The 20,947-nt window shown below is 47.1% G+C and overlaps 1 protein-coding gene across 1 annotated transcript in view; it reads right to left on the bottom strand.

Annotated features, from left to right (window-relative positions):
* The window catches only part of LOC310864996 (proprotein convertase subtilisin/kexin type 7-like), a 37,874-nt gene that overhangs the window by 674 nt on the left and 16,253 nt on the right, over positions 1-20,947 (bottom strand). Inside the window, exons 8-16 of the mRNA XM_083773921.1 lie at positions 20,211-20,349; positions 18,903-19,003; positions 14,207-14,374; positions 13,873-13,977; positions 11,932-12,034; positions 4,047-4,203; positions 2,456-2,550; positions 495-609; positions 224-341 (exon numbers count right to left, since the gene is read on the bottom strand). Coding sequence (XP_083630047.1) covers positions 224-341; positions 495-609; positions 2,456-2,550; positions 4,047-4,203; positions 11,932-12,034; positions 13,873-13,977; positions 14,207-14,374; positions 18,903-19,003; positions 20,211-20,349 — 1,101 coding nt within the window. The remainder of the gene's footprint in view (positions 1-223; positions 342-494; positions 610-2,455; positions 2,551-4,046; positions 4,204-11,931; positions 12,035-13,872; positions 13,978-14,206; positions 14,375-18,902; positions 19,004-20,210; positions 20,350-20,947) is intronic.

The raw sequence follows: 20,947 nt of genomic DNA on the forward strand, positions 1-20,947 counted from the left end.
CACACAAATCTCATATTTGCCATCAACAATGAAAGGAGAAACTGGGTTCAAATTAGGTTCAAATGTCCGGCAAATATGACATGAATTTGTGGCAACACATAATTAAATGCCATTACATTTTACGTCATATGTAGACGAACAAATCACATAAAATCAACTGTTTGTGTGTGTGTGTGTGTGTGTGTGTGTGAGTGTGTGTGTGAGTGTGTGTGCGCGCGCGTACCTTGAGTCCGTTGGATGTGAAAGGGTTAACTATCTCTGGTGGGACGTCTAGATCAGGGGGGCAGGGCAGAGAGAAACTGCTGTCCAAAAACTGACCACTCATAGCCTCCTCCACCAGCCTGTCAATCACACACACACAACCAATCAGATCACTCATAGCCTCGGCCACCAGCCTGACACACACACACACACACACACACAGTCACACACACACACACACACACACACACACACACACACACACACACACACACACAGTCACACACACACACCTCTGCCTGTCCTTGACGTCGCTGTGGGAGAAGGAGGATCCGTACAGGGTGAGTCTCCACTGCTTCAGCACGCCTTCTGGAGAACACTGAGACGATGATGGAGATGATGGCTCTTCTGTTAGAGAGAGAGACATAGAGACACATAGAGAGAGAGAGAGAGAGAGAGAGAGACAGAGAGACACATAGAAAGAGAGAGAGAGAGAGACATAGAGACACATAGAAACAGAGAGAGAGAGACAGAGAGAGAGAGAGAGACAGAGAGAGAGAGACATAGAGACACATAGAGACAGAGAGAGAGAGACAGAGAGAGAGAGAGAGAGAGAGAGAGAGAGAGAAATGTGATGGAGAGTTGCTAACCAAATGGACCCTTATATAGGTCTCTAACTCTTGAGTCTAAAATGTCCATTTGGTTTCATTTTTTCAAAGAGATTTTTTCCACAGACGTGCACGTTGAACGTCTCTCTCTCGTTACCAACGATCCGGTGTGCGATGGTACTGAAGAGCAAAATGATGTGACTGCTTAACACTAGAGTGTCTGTGAGGTCTTTCTGAGCCCTATTGAGATTTTTAAAGGCTCATTCATAGTCTGGATTTTCGGTGGTGAGGTGACCACCGCTCCGGTGGTGAGGTGACCACCGCTCCGGTGGTGAGGTGACCACCGCTCCGGTGGTGAGGTGACCACCGCTCCGGTGGTGAGGTGACCACCGCTCTGGTGGTGAGGTGACCACCGCTCCGGTGGTGAGGTGACCACCGCTCCGGTGGTGAGGTGACCACCGCTCCGGTGGTGAGGTGACCACCGCTCCGGTGGTGAGGTGACCACCGCTCCGGTGGTGAGGTGACCACCGCTCCGGTGGTGAGGTGACCACCGCTCCGGTGGTGACTGAGGTGACCACCGCTCCGGTGGTGAGGTGACCACCGCTCCGGTGGTGACTGAGGTGACCACCGCTCCGGTGGTGAGGTGACCACCGCTCGGGTGGTGACTGAGGTGACCACCGCTCCGGTGGTGACTGAGGTGACCACCGCTCCGGTGGTGACTGAGGTGACCACCGCTCCGGTGGTGACTGAGGTGACCACCGCTCTGGTAGTGAGGTGACGACCACCGCTCCGGTGGTGACTGAGGTGACCACCGCTCCGGTGGTGACTGAGGTGACCACCGCTCCGGTGGTGACTGAGGTGACCACCGCTCTGGTAGTGAGGTGACGACCACCGCTCCGGTGGTGACTGAGGTGACCACCGCTCCGGTGGTGACTGAGGTGACCACCGCTCCGGTGGTGACTGAGGTGACCACCGCTCCGGTGGTGACTGAGGTGACCACCGCTCCGGTGGTGACTGAGGTGACCACCGCTCTGGTAGTGAGGTGACGACCACCGCTCCGGTGGTGACTGAGGTGACCACCGCTCTGGTAGTGAGGTGACGACCACCGCTCCGGTGGTGACCACCGCTCTGGTAGTGAGGTGACGACCACCGCTCCGGTGGTGACTGAGGTGACCACCGCTCTGGTAGTGAGGTGACCACCACCGCTCCGGTGGTAAGGTGACCACCCCTCCGGTGGTGAGCTGACCACCGGAGCTGAAATAACGTTGAGCAGTGGCGAGTAAAAACAGAGAGAAGGGCTGGGGCGGTGGTTTGCTCTTCACCTCACCACCGAACATCCAGACTATGAATAAGCCTTAAGTTGATTATCTTTGCCCGTGAAGCTCTCAGAAGGTTCTCTCAGTTTTTTTTAATCTATATTCATCTGAAACATTTTCTAAATATGATTTTAGTCATACTACCATCTCTGCCTATTAGTTTTCGGTCATAATGACCCCTGCCAACCCCCCCCCCCCCCCCCCCCCCCCCCCCACAGGAGTGGACTTCACACCTCCAGCCTACAGCCCATTGTTCAAGTTAAAAGACAATGGCTCTGTGTGTGTGTGTGTGTGTGCGCGCGCACGGTTGTGTGTGTGTGGATCACGTACTGTGGTCAGATATGTGTAGACGGTACAGGCCTTCAGCTCTCTCTCCCCAGCAGCGCACGGTGGAGAAAGTCCAGTCCTGGTAGCCTGACGAGTCCCTGAAAAACACACACACACACACACACACATAGTAAACATAACAGAGTTGTTGCTCATATGAGCGATGTGTTTCCTCCAACAGAACTAGGCTGGCTTAGTATGAGGTATACAGCCTCATACCTCAAAAACTGTAATGGAATTATGAAGATGAGAATATTAAACATTCACATGAGTCATCACAGCTAGTGTCCCTTTTGCACCTCACAGTATAGTGGGAAGCAAGTCTTTCACCTGTGGTTGTCTGTCAGATGGCCTATGCTTACATAGACCCTTGTTTGACCATGTCCACTGACCACACCTTGCGTTGTGTATAAGAGAGACACATGTAAACAGCTCTGAAGGCTTGCATTCGTACAGTCTCCCTGGGCCATCCGGATCAGTCTCCCTGGGACCCTGCTTGGCACTCAGCATTAATGGTTTGGATTGGGGGTCAAATCAACGAATGATTCCCGAGCGAGCGCGGCGCACGCTGCGGCTCACCGCTCCAAGAGATGGGTCAAAAGCGGAGAACAGATTTCACTGCGGTAAAACGTGTGTGACAAAATTTGACTTTGAACCCCAACATAATCACATTTGAACTCGGTTGTCGGACAATTGGCTGTCGGCCTATGTTGTCTTTACTGTACTGTACAGACTAAAGTAAAACAGACAGACAGACATACAAAGGGACACACATTGCTGTTCCTTGGAGTGGCTGCACCACTCAAAAATGTTGCCCGTTTCTTAGGTAATATTTGACAATTTGGCCAATGTTTGACCCTCATTTTTGTAATGGGAATTTTAGAATGCCGATCCGGATCAGTCTCCCTGGGCGATCCGGATCGTTCTTGTAATAAAAGTGACATTGTTTCAGTCCACTCTCTACCTCGATTATTCCTTAACCCATTCTGACCTGAGATCAGATTCATAACGAGGTTTCCGCTGGACACACACTGGTCTGATGAACCCATTCTGACCTGAGATCAGATTAAAAAAATGTCAGTCGCTCTTCGATTTTTCAAAAATAGCAGACCTACAAGCTCGTATCGCGCCACTCGGTGGCGCGATATGAGCTTGTAGATCTGCTATTTTTCAATAGCTAAAGCACGACATGATGCCGACACCAAAATGGGTGCCCGGTCAGAATGGGTTAAAGACTGATGTGAGCTCTAAATAATCCACTACAAAACCCACCTCTTCAGACTCCACCTTAGCCCGTAGAAGGTCTTATATGAACATCATATAAAAGCAAACAAATACAAACAATAACAAACCAGTTTGAAAATCGGTTGAAAATTGAGTAAGTTAGGGGTGACACATACATTAATTGATTTGATTAAGTGTATATACGGTAAACTCTTTGACTTCAGTGATATCTTTTCAGACGTCTCTGTGTGGACGTAGTCCAAGTCGCTCTGGAGTAAGAGCGTCTGCTAAATGCCTACATTGTAAATCGACGTGTGTACCCGGTCAATCACTCAACGTGCACCAATCAGAGCTCACGTATGTAGCCTACCTGTCAATGACTCTGCGTGCACCAATCACAGACGTGATCCCGCTGGGACACACCAGAACGATCTCCACGTTGCCGCGACACGGGTGGTCGATGGTCAGGGTGACGGACACGTGCTCCAGGGTCCTGATGCCCGACCCGTCGCAGTCTGCGTCGCTGACTGTAAACCACATGACAGAGCAGTTTAATACAAAACAATCACATTTGAACTGGGGACCCCCCAACATGATCACATTTGAACTGGGGACCCCCCTACATGATCACATTTTAACTGGGGACCCCCCTACATGATCACATTTGAACTGGGGACCCCCCAACATGATCACATTTGAACTGGGGACCCCCCTACATGATCACATTTGAACTGGGGACCCCCCAACATGATCACATTTGAACTGGGGACCCCCAACATAATCACATTTGAACTGGGGACCCCCCAACATGATCACATTTGAACTGGGGACCCCCCAACATAATCACATTTGAACTGGGGACCCCCCAACATGATCACATTTGAACTGGGGACCCCCCAACATAATCACATTTGAACTGGGGACCCCCCAACATAATCACATTTGAACTGGGGACCCCCCAACATAATCACATAACCAGACGGTGGCCTTGTGGTTAGAGTGTCCGCCCTGAAACTGGGAGGTCGGGGGTTCAATTACAGTCATACCAAAGACTGTAAGAATGGGACCCTGCTTGGCACTCAGCATTAATGGGTTGGATTGGGGGTCAAATCAACGAATGATTCCCGAGCGAGCGCGGCGCACGCTGTGGCTCACCGCTCTAAGAGATGGGTCAAAAGCGGAGAACAGATTTCACTGGGGTAACGTGTGTGACAAAATTTGACTTTGAACCCCAACATAATCACATTTGAACTCGGTTGTCGGACAAATTGGCTGTCGGCCTATGTTGTCTTTACTGTACTGTACAGACTAAAGTAAAACAGACAGACAGACATACAAAGGGACACACAATGCTGTTCCTTGGAGTGGCTGCACCACTCAAAAATGTTGCCCGTTTCTTAGGTAATATTTGACAATTTGGCCAATGTTTGACCCTCATTTTTGTAATGGGAATTTTAGAATGCCAACTACAGTGCCAAATATATGCATTATTGTGTATTTATCTTCCTACCATTAAGTCTCTTTGCTCACCAATGTGCTCAGTCTAATTCATGCCAACAGCTGACTTGACTCCTCCATGCTGTCAGCAAAGGTATACTTATTTGTGTGTCGCCCTTATGTTTAGCCCATTCTGACCTGAGATCAGATTCATACGAGGTTTCCACTGGACACACACTGACTGGTCCGATTAATGCAGATCCTACAAGACTATAAGGACTGTCTGAGAATGGAGTTGAGGAGGCCTGTTCCTCACTCTCTGTATGTTGTCGATACTTCACCCTGAAGAACTTTGTCATTCCTTCATCTTTGGAAGATTATTTAATCTACAACAGGTCTTATTTTATTTCATTTTAGGTGTATTGACACATGAAAGAGGCGTCGCAGGATCTGACTCATTTAAACGCTAAACAGCTGTAGTTGCATCAACGCATTGTGTGAGCTTGAAGATGTATTGACAGAACCGCTTGGAGATGTTTTGTTAAAAGAACCACTTGAAGATGTGTTGTTTGGGGCTGAGGAACGCACGCAGCCTAACTGCTCAGACCGGCAGCCTCCAAATCCAATCTCTGGCATACCGACGCAGATTGGAAACACGCTGCTCCGTTTTATCAGGTCCAGACAACAAGACAACACATGGAGAATCATTTAAGCCAGGTTGGAGAGAGAGAGAGAGAGGGAGGTGCATACAGAAAACAGTCCAGGTTTACTTTTTTTGTGAAAGAAACAACCTAGACTAGTCTTTACCCTTCCCTAAAACACCTTGGACAACACTACACACGTCCCAGACTATTCACCCTTCCCTAAAACACCTTGGACAACACTACACACGTCCCAGACTCTTCACCCTTCCCTAAAACACCATGGACAACACTACACACGTCCCAGACTCTTCTCCCTTCTCTAAAAGACCCTGGACAACGCTCCACATGTTCAGACTGACTCTTCACCCTTCTCTAAAGCACCCTGGACAACACTCCACACGTCCCAGACTCTTCACCCTTCCCTAAAACACCTTGGACAACACTACACATGTCCCAGACTCTTCACCCTTCCCTAAAGCACCCTGGACAACACTCCACACGTCCCAGACTCTTCACCCTTCTCTAAAGCACCCTGGACAACACTCCACACGTCCCAGACTCTTCACCCTTCCCTAAAGCACCCTGGACAACACTCCACACGTCCCAGACTCTTCACCCTTCCCTAAAGCACCCTGGACAACGAGTGTCTGCTAAATGTCAACATTGCAATGGCAATCCTTAACGATGTACATCGCCTGTCGGGTGGAAACCTCATATGTCCAAAACGTGTTAGTTTTCAGGGTTAAAATTCAGAAATAGCAAAAGCTCAAAAACGCGCCGCTTCGCGTCGTGTTTCGAGCTTGTAGATCTGTCACCATCGTGATCAAGTAGGGCATTAATTTACGGGGGGGAAAAACAGTTGGAATATCAAGATAAGAGGTTTCTGCACAACATCGATGATATATCGGACTGTCCAGCTGCGCGCGCACACACACACACACACACACACACACACACACTCCCCGGTTCTCTCTGGCCATGTAAGGCTGAACACACACACATTGGGGGGGGGGGGGGACTGAACAAATCCTCAGTGTTTATCTACTGTGACAGTGTAAATGGACCCTCCATGACTGTAGTGATGTAAGTGTTCACACTCTGATGATGGATGACGCACACTGTAAACAGTAGCGCCTCATGCTGAGTGTGCATGTCTGTGTCAGAGCACAGACAGAGAGAGAGAGAGAGAGAGAGAGAGAGACAGAGAGAGAGAGAGAGAGAGAGAGAGAGAGCTTTTCAATAGATAGATTATTTTATCAGAGCTGCATTAACCCATTCTGACCTGAGATCAGATTCATACGAGGTTTCCACTGGACACACACTGGTCTGATGAACCCATTCTGACCTGAGATCAGATTCTAAAAATGTCAGTCGTTCTTAGATTTTTCAAAAAATAGCAGACCTACAAGCTCGTATCGCGCCACTCGGTGGCGCGATATGAGCTTGTAGATCTGCTATTTTTAAATAGCTAAAGCATAACATGATGCTGACACCAAAATGGGTGCCTGGTCAGAATGGGTTAATTCATGCGGGGAAGTCCGTCTTTTAGATTAATATCATCTCACTGTCATCTGTCTGAATGCCATGTGGAGAATGGATTTGTTCTGATCATGGACACGTAGGCCTATATATATATATATATATATAGCTATTTAAAATTTCAAACATATGGCGGGTAGCCTATATCCTCTTTGTCAGATGTAAGTGCAGGTCCATTTCATGATTAAAATGATTCGCGGGACATTTGGCTTTAGTTGGCACCAAACTTGATTCATTTCATGATGAGATCAATGTAGTAGCCTACAGCGTACACCACTCCAAGGAACAGCAATGTCCGTGTTAACCTACACAGTATGTGACTATGTGAGTGACTATGTTACTATGAGTACCAGTAGGGGCAAAAGTGGCGCTGTTGTGCCAGAAACAGAGAGAGAGAGAGATAGTGCCGGCTAATGTGATAGAGAGAGAGAGGGGGGGGGGGGGGGGGGTCAGGGGGAGAGGTGAGTTGCACCACTCAGTTCACACGGGTGTGATTTATATATAGGGCTAATTAGTCTGCTGTCTGTCTGTCGGTCAGACCGGCATGTCTGTGAACCATAGAACGCATTAGAGCCACAAGCCAGTCGGGCCGGGCCGGTCCGTGTTCTGTCCCTGGCCAATGGGCCCAGGGCAGGGCCGGGCTCACCGTGCCGTTATATTAACCCATTCTGACCTGAGATCAGATTCATACGAGGTTTCCGCCGGACACACACTGGTCCTGATGAACCCATTCTGACCTGAGATCAGATTCTAAAAATGTCAGTCGCTCTTCGATTTTTCAAAAATAGCAGACCTACAAGCTCGTATCGCGCCACTCGGTGGCGCGATATGAGCTTGTAGATCTGCTATTTTTCAATAGCTAAAGCATAACATGATGCTGACACCAAAATGGGTGCCCGTTCAGAATGGGTTAATTTTCCATTGTTTCCTTGGTGATCCCTTTGGACGTGTATTTGAACGCACTCTGTACTGTTCACATTTCTGTATTCAAAGTATTCAATCCTGGTACTGTATTTGTCTGTATTTCCCGATTATGAATTGAATACATAGGACCACAATGGAAACAAGACCTTGTGGGTATTTTCTGCATTGTTTTGTGCATAGTTGTACTTGCTGTACTGTTTTTGGGAAAACCCTTGTTTCTATGTCAGTCGTTCTCAAACATCTTCATGTCAAGGACCCCCAAAAATATCTGTATTTGGCCGCCGACCCCCACCTGAAAATATGTAGTTCCAAGGACCCCCCAGAAGCAAAGATTTGAGTTAAAAATGTTCGCTCTGAAAGAATATATATTCAAAGATTTGCGCCACATTTTCACGATTAAAAAAAAATAACAGATCTACAAGCTCGTGTTCAATCGATCGATCGATCAATCACAGACAGGCAGACAGACAGAGGCTGTACCGCTCAAAAACGACTAAGCAAAGACAACATTCAAATTAAAAGAATGATTGGTATTAGATGGGAATGAGAGTCTGACGCACACACACACCTAACTGCACACAGCCCTGTATATCACTCTCTCAACACACACACACACACACACACACAGGCAGGATGTATTGGCGAGCTAGTAGCAAATGGCATGCCACACACACACACACACACACACACACACACACACACACACACACACACACACAAACACACACAGTGCTCCTGACCACAGAGACGCTATAAAAGACAGATGAGTGGATATCACGATGAGGTCACTGTGAGTGGGTGTGCGCACGAGTGCATGCGTGCACTCACCCAGGAGCATCAGAGAGTTGAGAGAGCAGAAAGAAAGGCAGACAGATGAAGTGAGACAGACAGCACGCACACACGCACACACACACAGAGAGAGAGAGAGCAGAGAATATGCCCTTATAAGGACATGTAGCAGGGGGAGGGGCTGAATATGAAGACTGTACTGTTAACTCTGTGTACACATGCAGGAACGCACAGAGAGAGAGAGAGAGAGAGAGAGAGAGAGAGAGAGAGAGGGGGATCTTAATTTGCACACAGCCATTGACCATTACGTTAACTTTTTCACGCCCTCAAATTGTAAGCCGTTTATTGGCTTCTCAAGAGCGATACTAAATACAAATATGTGACCTTTTCTGACCGAGGCTAAGTCACTTATTATTATTATTATTTAATTATTTCATATCATGTGAAAGCAGGGAATCATAGCTTCAAATTGACATACCGGTTTCTGAGACATGGCTTATAGAGTAATGGCTTGCAGAGAAACAGCGAGTTGAGAAAACAGGCTTGAAAGGTTCAGAGCCAAAACTACCAGTAACTGGCGTATTGAACATGGAATTAGTGTTCCATGAATCAATTTAACTAATTCATATAATATAATTATTCAAATTATTAAAAACAACATCTTCAAATAAAATACCTACAGTTGGATTTGTTCAAAAATGTAAGCCAAATTAACCCATTCCTTTCTTTTCTCTATATATCTCGTAGAAGGTTATTAATTCGATTTTAGCCATCCACGAGAAACACGAGATTTGATTAAACATAAAAATATATAGATGTACGGCCTGGGCCGTGGCTCAGCGGTCCAGGCACCTTGGCCGGTAGTCCGAGTCTGACAGTGTGCCGCGGGTTCGACTCCCGAGCCTGACGGCCTTTACTGCATGTCACTCCCCCATCTCTCTGCCCCATTTCCTGTCAGCCTACTGTAAAATATAGGTACCCAGGGTCAACAGATCACTGTTAGCGGAGCTAACTGGGCAGCCAACTGGGCAGCCAACTTTAATAAACTATCATTTTGGTTACTAGACTCAGACAATTCCTGGTGCCAGCTAGAAGCTAAATCTTGCATGTCCACCTCTCTCTCAGCTCTGCTTTTTACTTCTTTACCAATTCCCCCTCCCCGTTATACTAATAACCCAGTAGTGCTAAACACTCTAAAGATTTGGTACCAGTTCCGTCATCACTTTAAGTTCACCTCCGCTTCCATACAGGGCCCTATCCAGAACAACCATGCATTTCCCCCTTCTTTATTAGACGAGGCATTCTCCATATGGAGGCGTATAAGGGCATTAAGACTTTCTGGGATTTATACTCTGAGGGCACCTTCTCCAGTTTCACCTCCCTGAGCTCCAGATACTCCATACCTCAATCACACCTTTTCAGATATTTCCAAATTTAGACACTACATCTCGTCCAAGTTTACTGGTTTCCCTGTGCTACCTACCACTCAGACCTGGGATGACTTGCTAATTCTGATATCTCAACAGACGGCAGTTATTTCCCAGTTATACTCTAACATCATGTCACTTGATAAACACTCCACCAACAAAACAAAAACAGCTTGGGAACAGGAACTGGGTATTGCACTAACTCAGAAATGGTGGGATGGGGCAATCGACAAGGTTAGCTTGTGCTTGTCTCGGTTTAATACAATTTAAGGTTTTACACAGAGTCCATTACTCTAAATACCCAAACGTTACAGATGTTTGTGACAGATGCCATGGTTCACCATGCAACCTTAGTCACATGTTTTTTTACTGGCCCAAACTACGCTTACACTGGGAATCAATTGTTAAGGCCCTCTCCGAGGTGCTCGGAGTGGATATACAGCCATGTCCCCTACTGGCCATCTTCGGCACTCCTGCCGAGTCTCTGTGTCTGGAGTCTGGACCTCATGAAAACAGACATTGTGGCTTTCACGTCCTTACTAGGCAAACGCAGGATTCTCCTGCACTGGAAGGCTGCCCAGCCACCTTTCTTTTCCCCAATGGCTAAATGACGTAATGTACTTCCTCCAACTCGAGAAAATTAAATATTCACTCAGGGGCTCCAACGGTAAATTGGTTCTAAAATGGAATCCATTCATACAGTACTTCAAAAAGCTACAGAGGTTACCCCCAGACGAGACACCATGAGGTGTTAGTCACCCAGACCACGCTGCTAACCTATTCTCTACATTTGTATATCCTCTTATTTATCCCCCTCTCTTTCTCTAAGCTTAGTGTTCACCCGCTGACTGCAGGTTGAGGTGCAAATACGCATATAGGCCTGGGCTCGGAAGCAGGTTTGGTCATGCGCATTGTAGGCGGGTGGAGGCTGTAGGTAGGGTGTACTGGAAGGAGTGCCGATGAAGAACAGAGCTATTCTCATTTTTGTACTTGTATGTTTATTTCTATTACTATTTTTTGTTCCAATAAGTGTCACTGTCGGGTGGAGGGGGGTGGGTGGTAGGTAGGAGGTCGTCCTCTAGGAAAAAACTAAAAATGTTTGTACCCCCTAATTTCTCTTTTCTCCCTGTATATAGGCGAGATATTGTATTATATATATATATATATATATATATATATATATATATATATATATATATACATATATAAATAAATAAATGTGCCTTTTTTAGCCTCTGTTGGCTACCGGCACTATCATCTATAGGCCTCTCATTGTAGAAACAGCCTACATGAGCGGTACACGTCCAGACTACATCACTTCCGGCTCGGGCGGAAGTGACGCTTCTTTTCTGCTTATTTCACGCATTTCTCTGGCACAATAGCGCCACGATCTCACCTAGACGGCTGGGCAGTGGGCAGTAATGTCGACAGACAGAAATGTCGACAGACAGACAGAAATGTGGACCGACAGACCGACAGACAGAAGGTTAAGTACCGTTCCAGGTGCGGACCAGCCTGTCAGGATAGGTTGAGATGGCGCGTTGCTCCTTCATTACAGGACTCTGATAGGACACGAGGAATGGTACCGACTCCCACACCTGAGAGAGAGAGAGACATAGAGATACAGAGAGAGAGAGAGAGAGAGAGAGAGAGAGAGACAGTTACAGAGAGGGAGAGAGAGAGACAGAGAGAGAGACAGAGACAGAGAGAGACATAGTTACAGAGGGAGAGAGACATAGTTACAGAGAGAGAGACATAGTTACAGAGAGAGAGAGAGACAAGACAGTTACAGAGAGAGAGAGAGAGAGAGAGAGAGAGAGAGAGAGACAGACAGAGAGAGAGACAGAGACAGAGAGAGAGACAGAGACAGAGAGAGAGACATAGTTACAGAGAGGGAGAGAGACATAGTTACAGAGAGAGAGAGAGAGACAGACAGACGTACAGTACAGTACATTGATATAATAAAAATGAGGCTAAACACACAGGGGCATGGCTAGTATTATCATTGCTAACTTCCAGAGCGCTTCTTTCACCCGTCCAATTCTTTTTTACTATTTTTATTTATTTATTTGTTTTGATTGGGAAAGAAAACTGGCAACCTGCAATGTTTTCATATACCAAGTTGCTTGGAAAAGGCGAACCTTGTTTAGTTTCACTTTGTTTAACAAAGTGGCTGGGGCACAACCGGCTGACTTTCTTATTATTGTCTCCACCAGGCCGAAGGCATGGGGGGAGAGTATGTTTTGCACTCCGTCCGTCCGTCCGTGTGTGTGTCCGTCCGTGTGTCCGTCCGTGTGTCCGTGAGCAGCTAATCTCGGCCACCGTTAACCCGGTCGATGCCAAATTTTGCACACACACTCCCTGGATGCCAACGATGAACCTCTGCCCCAAACTTTCCAGAACGGCCTGTTATAGCGCCACCAGGAGGCCGCTTTGTGCAAAACAAGTTTTTGCACAGTACACCTACAGATTTTGTCCAAACATCACGCAAATTGGTACACAGTCTCTCTAGAGCCATTCAACGAAACCGGTCTTTCAGATTTCTCACACTCCATCCTGATTGGTTAAGATTGGCTTCCAAAGTTCACAGGAGTGCTCAGTTTCAAACAAAATGCTGCAAATCATGAACACATCGCGTGATTTCCGTGAAATTCTGCACCCACATTCCCACTAGGCCGAGGACGAAATGCCACATGAACAATTTCAACTCAGCCTCAAGGTGGCGCTATAATTGGCCGAAAAGTGTTTTTACCTCTAACTGCACGGATCTGTGGATAACTTTGTATGCCAACTCCCTAGAGGCCAAGGAAAAACCTTTGTCTGGAATTTTTCACATCTGCTCTTTATAGCGCCACCAGGAGGCCGACATATGTAAAACACATTTTCTATTATTACTCCTTCAGATTTTATCCAAATTTCACGCAAATCGGTACACATGATCTCCATAGTCATGTGATCAAGACAGGTTTGTTTGATTTCTCATATTCCATCCTGATTGGACACGATTGGCTCCTACAGTTTTCAGGAGTAGCCCGCTTTGTACAAATCGCCACAACTCCTCAACGCAGCGTCCGATTGCGATGAAACTGTGCACGCATATTCCCACTAGGCTGAGGAAGAATCCTGGTGGAGACCTGTGCCCAGAAGGGCACTTTTTCTAGTTATTACGGATACCGTTTGGTGAATTTGGTCAGCTTTTGAAGCACTCTGTTATAGAGATGGTCATGTCGTGTTCCTCCCTCTCCATCTTCACACAGCTGGTTTTAGGGGTCCACGACGCATAGCAGGGGGGGGTCCGCGAAATAATTACGATTATTTATTTTCCGCAGAACAACTGACAGCACGGAGTAAACAATGCATCACATCATAGGAGTTTATAATGCTGCACCGGACTTATTTGCCAGGTGAATGTGTGTGTGCGTGCAACCGTGCGTACCTTAGCAGCATTGACCAGTCTCCAGGCGTTGAGTAGACCAAAGCCATGCTGGTGGCTGTGATGGAAGCCTGCTCCATTCTGCATCCAATCTGCATCGCTGTCATACTGCAACACAACATGCAAACATTGGTAGCGTGTGTAGGTGATGATATGCTAACCTTGGTAGCGGTATAGCAGTATACTAACCTTGGTAGCGGTATAGGTGATGATATGCTAACCTTGGTAGCGGTATAGCAGTATGCTAACCTTGGTAGCGGTATAGCAGTATGCTAACCTTGGTAGCGGTATAAGTGATGATATGCTAACCTTGGTAGTGGTATAGCAGTATGCTAACCTTGGTAGCGGTGTAGGTGATGATATGCTGCACGTCTCTCCAGGTTAGGCAGGGTCGGACCTGCAGCATTAGCGCCACCATGCCCGCGGCCAGCGGTGCTGCAGCCGAGGTGCCCGTATGGCCGTCGGTGCAGCCCGTACCCTGTTGCATGGACCAGTCTGAGGTCACCTAGAGACACACACACACACACACACACACACACACACACACACACACACACACACACACACACACACACACACACACACACACACACACACACACACACACACACACACAATTTATTTATGTCCACATAAGAGATACAATACAAGGACACAAATATTTAGAAGGTGCTGTACAGAATGCAATCAGCAAATCCCGGACAAATACCCACACACCCCTCGGGGGTACAAGTAACAGCGTCTTCGCCATATTTGGCGGCTACCGATAGTGGAAGAGATTGCACAGAATTGTGCAAACCATTTAGCTGCTTCTTTTGGCATCCCAAGTTGTTGGAAGCCTCTTACAACCAAACTGTGTACATGACCTACTAGGCTGCCGAAGATAAACACAAGTATATTGCACCCATAGCCTAGCCCTGTGACGGTCTGGAGGAGCGCCTGGCATTTAATGACTTTGGTCATAAAGGCTTCTACTAAGCTAGAATCAAAGGTGCAGGTCACTTCAAGAATGAAACATAGAAACATAACATAAATTATCTTTTATTTGTAATCAGTGCAATATAAAACTAAATATATTCCCCCTCAAATGCCCCAGGATGCCCCCTCATTAATGTGTGTGAGAGAGGGCTGCTGGATTCCACCCCACCAAGACCAGGCGCTACATAGCCATTCTCATCATGTTAATAAATAATCATTAACTTTCACATAAACAATGTTGGTAAAACTATGATATTTTAAGAGTAATATGTATATTATATATTGCATATACACACACACACAGACGTCCCGAGTCACAACAGCTACAACTCAAAACACCCCCGAGGCAGCCAACTGTAGTGTCTGTCTGTCAACCCCAGCATCACTATACAGGGGATGAATGATAGAGGTGAAAAAGGCGATCTGGCGAGCGCCCTTACGATCTGGCGCCCGCCGCGGTGATCGCTCTTCATTTGGATTTCGCCCTCCCTTGCTGGGAGAGGTGCCCAAACATAGTCAGAGAGGTGTTAGCTCTGGAGGAGAGGAGGTGCTAGCTCTGGCCTCGCATCAAAGCACCGCCGTCACTCACATTTACTGTAAACTGTTTGAAATGAATGACCTAACTTCAGTGGTTTTCACATTTCAACCTTTTTCACATCAAGACCCATTATTATTCATTCAGCATTTGAGCCACAGATCACCATCTGATGACATTTTGTTAGCGTTGGATAAGATTTTGTCAGACAATTCCACACTGGATTGATATAGATATCTCATAGGAGAGATAACAGGCAAACGTTGATCAAAATAACAATCATTCTACATTTTCCAATTGTGTAGACTTCTTGTAGACCTAATGCAGATGTTTAACAATTAGGGGTGCACCGATGCATCGGCCGACAATCGGTAGGGGCCGATGTTTGCCTTGTTAACTGCCATCGGTAAAAAACGTGACTTTCACTGATGGTCTGCTCTGCAGGCAAATCCGGTAATACACCCTTGTATGGAGATGTATAGAGCGGCTGCGTGTACTGCCACTGAGTCTGAGTGCAGTGATATTCCTCTCTTCAGAGTGTAAAATTAATACAGTGGCCCTCTGGAGTGAGTGTGGAACTATAGTGGCCCTCTGGAGTGAGTGTGGAACTATAGTGGCCCTCTGGAGTGAGTGTGGAACTATAGTGGCCCTCTGGAGTGAGTGTGGAACTATAGTGGCCCTCTGGAGTGAGTGTGGAACTATAGCGGCCCTCTGGAGTGAGTGTGGAACTATAGCGGCCCTCTGGAGTGAGTGTGGAACTATAGTGGCCCTCTGGAGTGAGTGTGGAACTATAGCGGCCCTCTGGAGTGAGTGTGGAACTACAGTGGCCCTCTGGAGTGAGTGTGGAACTATAGCGGCCCTCTGGAGTGAGTGTGGAACTATAGTGACCCTCTGGAGTGAGTGTGGAACTATAGCGGCCCTCTGGAGTGAGTGTGGAACTATAGTAGTGGCCCTCTGGGAGTGAGTTAAGGAACTATAGTGGCCCTCTGGAGTGAGTGTGGAACTATAGTGTCCATGGCTCAAATGCTGAATAAATAAATAAATAATGAACCTTGATGTGAAAAAGGTTGAAAACCTTTTCATTTTTTACCCAGTAAAGGACATACTGGGATTCCACTGGACGCTGATAAAACCCAGTAGGAGAGGTGTTACAGCTGGCCAAGGAACACACACACACACGCACGCACGCACGCACACAGTACCAAAGACACAAACAGTCTGAGAGAGGTGCAATTAACTGGAGCCGACACCAGCTTCGATTACACATACTGTAAGTGTAAACGATGTGCATACATGTGCACAGGGGCCGCCCCATGAGAGAAGATTTGTACGACTCTAGCAGTGATTCTCAACCCGTTTAATTTCAAGGACCCCCAGTTTGACCTTCATGAGTCTACAGAACCCCATTTAACGGCATTCCTATCCCTGAGACCCCAATACATATTGCAAAATCAATGTTAATTTTAACTCTGAAGTTGGTTCCTAACCCCCCTGGAACTCCCTCAAGGACCCCTAGGGGTCACCGGACCTCACTTTGAGAACCACTGGACCAGACAGAGTTCTTGGACGTGGCTGGTCACTAGTGTAGTGACCAGAGAGAGAGGTCTTGGACTTGGCCAGCTGGCGCTGTGTGTGTCACACAAATTTAAACGTAATTTAATGCTGCTGCTCTTTTTCCGACGTTTGTTTGGATTAACGCTCAATGCACTCAAAGTAGGGACACACACACACGCACTAGTCTTTATCTAGACGGGTGACAGCCGGAATATAGACGGCACCCGGGAGCAGTATGGCCCCAGACTGTGTCTTCCGTGGGGAGGCCTTTTGGAGGGCCATTCAAGCCGCAAGCAGGAATCCATCACTACTGAATGAAGTGTCTGGTGCTGGGAGTCTGATGCAATACACAGGTCGCAGGAGTGGACCTGGTGAGACGTAGGAGGGGCCCGGACAAGAGTCAACCCACAGAGCCTAGTCCTTCCACGCGCCAGATTGGTCTACCTCCCAGTCCCGGCAGAGTAGTTCCGGATCAACGTATTGTGTGGCCCTGGTCTTTCCCTAATGGGACTGATCGTGGGTAGCTACTGGGACGTTAGTCAGGACTTGATCACCCCGGCTGGGTCACCTGAGTGAGGGGTATGATGTTCGCGAGACACAAAACCCCCTATGACCTTGGGATACATCACTGAGGATACGTCCCAGGTGCATCCATGCGATGCATTTTACTTCTTATGGGGGGCAGCAGTAGCTCAGGGGTACAGTGACCGGTAGAGTGGCAGGATGGTAACCATGGGGTTCCCGGTTCAATCCCTGTTGGCTCCTCCAGAGTTAGTATCGAAGCGTCCTTGAGCAAGACTCTAAACCCCTAATTGCACACGATGTGCAGGTTGGTGCCTCGCATGGTTTCCTCCACCATCGGTGTTTGAATCACATTAGATTTAGCCGATTGTCGCTAGTTGTTTTTGAGATATCTCGTGGATAGCAATTAAACCCTCCTTTGACATTGACAAGATGTTAAGAGCTTAACTAGAAAAAGTGCCCCTCGGGGGCCAGGTTATGGTGGCCTCCTGGTGGCGCTATAATAGGCCAATGTGAAAAGGGTGCCAGGATGGGAGAGGAGAGGAGAGGAGAGGAGAGGAGAGGAGAGGAGAGGAGAGGAGAGGAGAGGAGAGGAGAGGAGAGGAGAGGAGAGGAGAGGAGAGGAGAGGAGAGGAGAGGAGAGGAGAGGAGAGGAGAGGAGAGGAATTTATAGGGGATTTGAACTTTACAAAGTGGGGGAGTAAAAACACAAACGTCTTATTCACTCCATCATCATGGTCGTGTCTGGATCAGCCACACGCACGCATGCACACGCACACACTCAGACACACAGATTAAACAGCTGTTTTTACGAGACATTGACAGACTTTGACGACGGCGGATCAACGCGGCTCACAAGCCATTCGGCTTGTGTTTGCTCTGTGTCAGGCATGCCCAAATATGGAATGTTGTGATGTCAGAACAGGCCAGCTCCATATATGGAGATATAGGGGTGATCAGGTCCAGAGTCGGGGCACTGGACTCCCTGTGGGGGTGTGGAACGCGTGTGTCGAATTTGAAGTCGGTGGGGCGAACGGTGCTCGAGTTACGATGGATTACAGACATACACACAGAGACCTTTTTGCATTTACAGATACTGTAGAATCTACAGTATCAGTGTAGATGGTCTCTACCCTGCTTCCAGTCGTCGCCTACTCCGCACAGATACGGGAAGTAGGGATGGGATCGTTAATATCGAATATCGTGATTAAAAAAAAAAAAACACTAAATAAACAAACACGTGGTCCTCCGTCACACACTGGGAGGAATTAGCTTTAGTTGAGCTATAAATACAGCACCACCTAAAGTTTAGCAGATCATAAGAAGCAGATCTATAAGCCTGTTATGAACAGTCTCCCAGAATAGACGCACACTCCTCTGTGTGTGTGTGTGTGTGTGTGTGTGTGTGTGTGTGTGTGTGCGTGTGTGCGCATGTCTCTCTTACTATGCTCCTGAGTTTGGTGCCTCCACTGCTGAAGGTCACAGCCAGCATAGACGCACACTCCTCTGCATAGAACGGCATCCTGCCCCTCTCATCCACTGCACCTGGAACACCACCAATATATACAACAATACATCAATCAATACATCAATACATCCTGCCCTTCTCACCTGAAACATGATCAATTAATCCGTCAGTCAGTCAATCACCTTTCACTCCACCTTTCAGCAGGTCAAAAGGGAGAGAAAAATGATCCGTTCTCCCTTAACCCATTGAGACCACCAGATTCTATAAAATGTCCTCTAAATCGTGACAGTTTTCTGAAAAACCTCATGTTTCTATGGTCAGTGGTTCTCACAGGGTTAAAACCTCATGTTTCTATGGTCAGTGGTTCTCACAGGGTTAAAACCTCATGTTTCTATGGTCAGTGGTTCTCACAGGGTTAAAACCTCATGTTTCTATGGTCAGTGGTTCTCACAGGGTTAAAACCTCATGTTTCTATGGTCAATGGTTCATGTCAAGGACACCCAGAGCCGCCAACCCCCATCTGAACATATGTTGTTCCAGGGAGGCTGGACCGTGCAGTGTTTGACTGTACCCCGTTACCGTTTATACATTCGGTCTATAATAAACTATTCACGTTGCCGCAGTGAAATTCGTTCTCCGCATTTGACCCATCTCTTATGGAGCGGTGAGCTGCAGCCGTGCCACGCTTTGTGGGTAACCAATCCCTGGCTATATGGTTTACAGATTTACATCTGGTATTGCTATATTTATCCTTGTAATCCATTGTAAAAAGGTTGAAAAAAACATTATTTTTTTCCAAACTGGACCAAATTGTACTGGCACCCCAAACAGTAAGATCAAGGTCAAACTTTACAACTGTACAAAAACTGTACAAACACAATGATCAGTCCTGGGTGATTAACTGTTAACACCTAGAAACTCCTGGGGGTATTTGTAACCATTAAATCAGGACGCCCAGCGATTTATTTCTTCAGGGCCCATTCCAAGGTGCACAAGGCGCCATCTTGATTAGTTGATTTTATTTGATTTAAGGAGGGAGGGTTTCTGTTAGGATAAAGTATTAGGTCAATGTTGATCTGTGCTTTGCTTTATAGGTTCCTGCTCAGAGCCCTGCTCACTTAGCCCTTATTAGATTACATGTTCTCACTAACTTGTATGTCACTCAAACCATACTGGAATAAAACGTAATGTTTGGCATTAAACATCTTTGCCTTAAATAACCCCCCTTGACTCAGTGAGTCGTGATAGTGTGTGTGTGTGTGTGTGTGTGTGTGTGCATCTTACCTATAGTAATGGTGTAGATGGAGTTAGCGTAGCCGTCGTAGTTACAGTTGTCGTTGTACTGGCCTCCGTTGCCGCTGGCGACCACGAAGATGCTGCCGAAGCCCCGCCTACCAGCGATCACACCGTGCTGCAGCGCCGCCTGCAGGGGAGACGACGTATTACACCTAGTTTCTCAAAACGGTCTACTATGGCTATTATAGTAGACCTCTATCTGTCTGTATATATATATATATATATATATATATATATATATATATATATATATATATATATATATATGCTAGAGATACAGATAGAGAGAATCGCAGTCCCGCCCCCTTTCATGAGGACGACAGGCCCGGAAAATAATTTCCCGTGCATTTTTCCCATAGACAAACATGGTCTGTCTAATTATTTGTTCGGCACCAAAATATTGTGTATATTGTCATGATTTCTCACGGTCCCAGTTGGCTACGACTTACAGGTCTTTGAATTAATACTTTCTGAAACGTCTATGGGAAAAATGCATGAAAGGGGGTGGGACTGCGACGCTCTATATAGACTACCGAAGTCCGAAATATGCGTCTTGCCTCTCACCTTGTCCAGGGTCAGGGTTAAGGTCAGGGGTCATGGTGTCTCACCTTGCCCAGGGTTAAGGTCAGGGGTCATGGTTAGGGTTAAGGTCAAGGGTCATGGTGTCTCACCTTGCCCAGGGGTCAGGGTTAAGGTCAGGGGTCATGGGTTCTCACCTTGCCCAG

Source organism: Protomyctophum parallelum, assembly GCF_964188405.1.
Source record: "Protomyctophum parallelum genome assembly, chromosome: 9".
Taxonomy (NCBI): domain Eukaryota; kingdom Metazoa; phylum Chordata; class Actinopteri; order Myctophiformes; family Myctophidae; genus Protomyctophum; species Protomyctophum parallelum.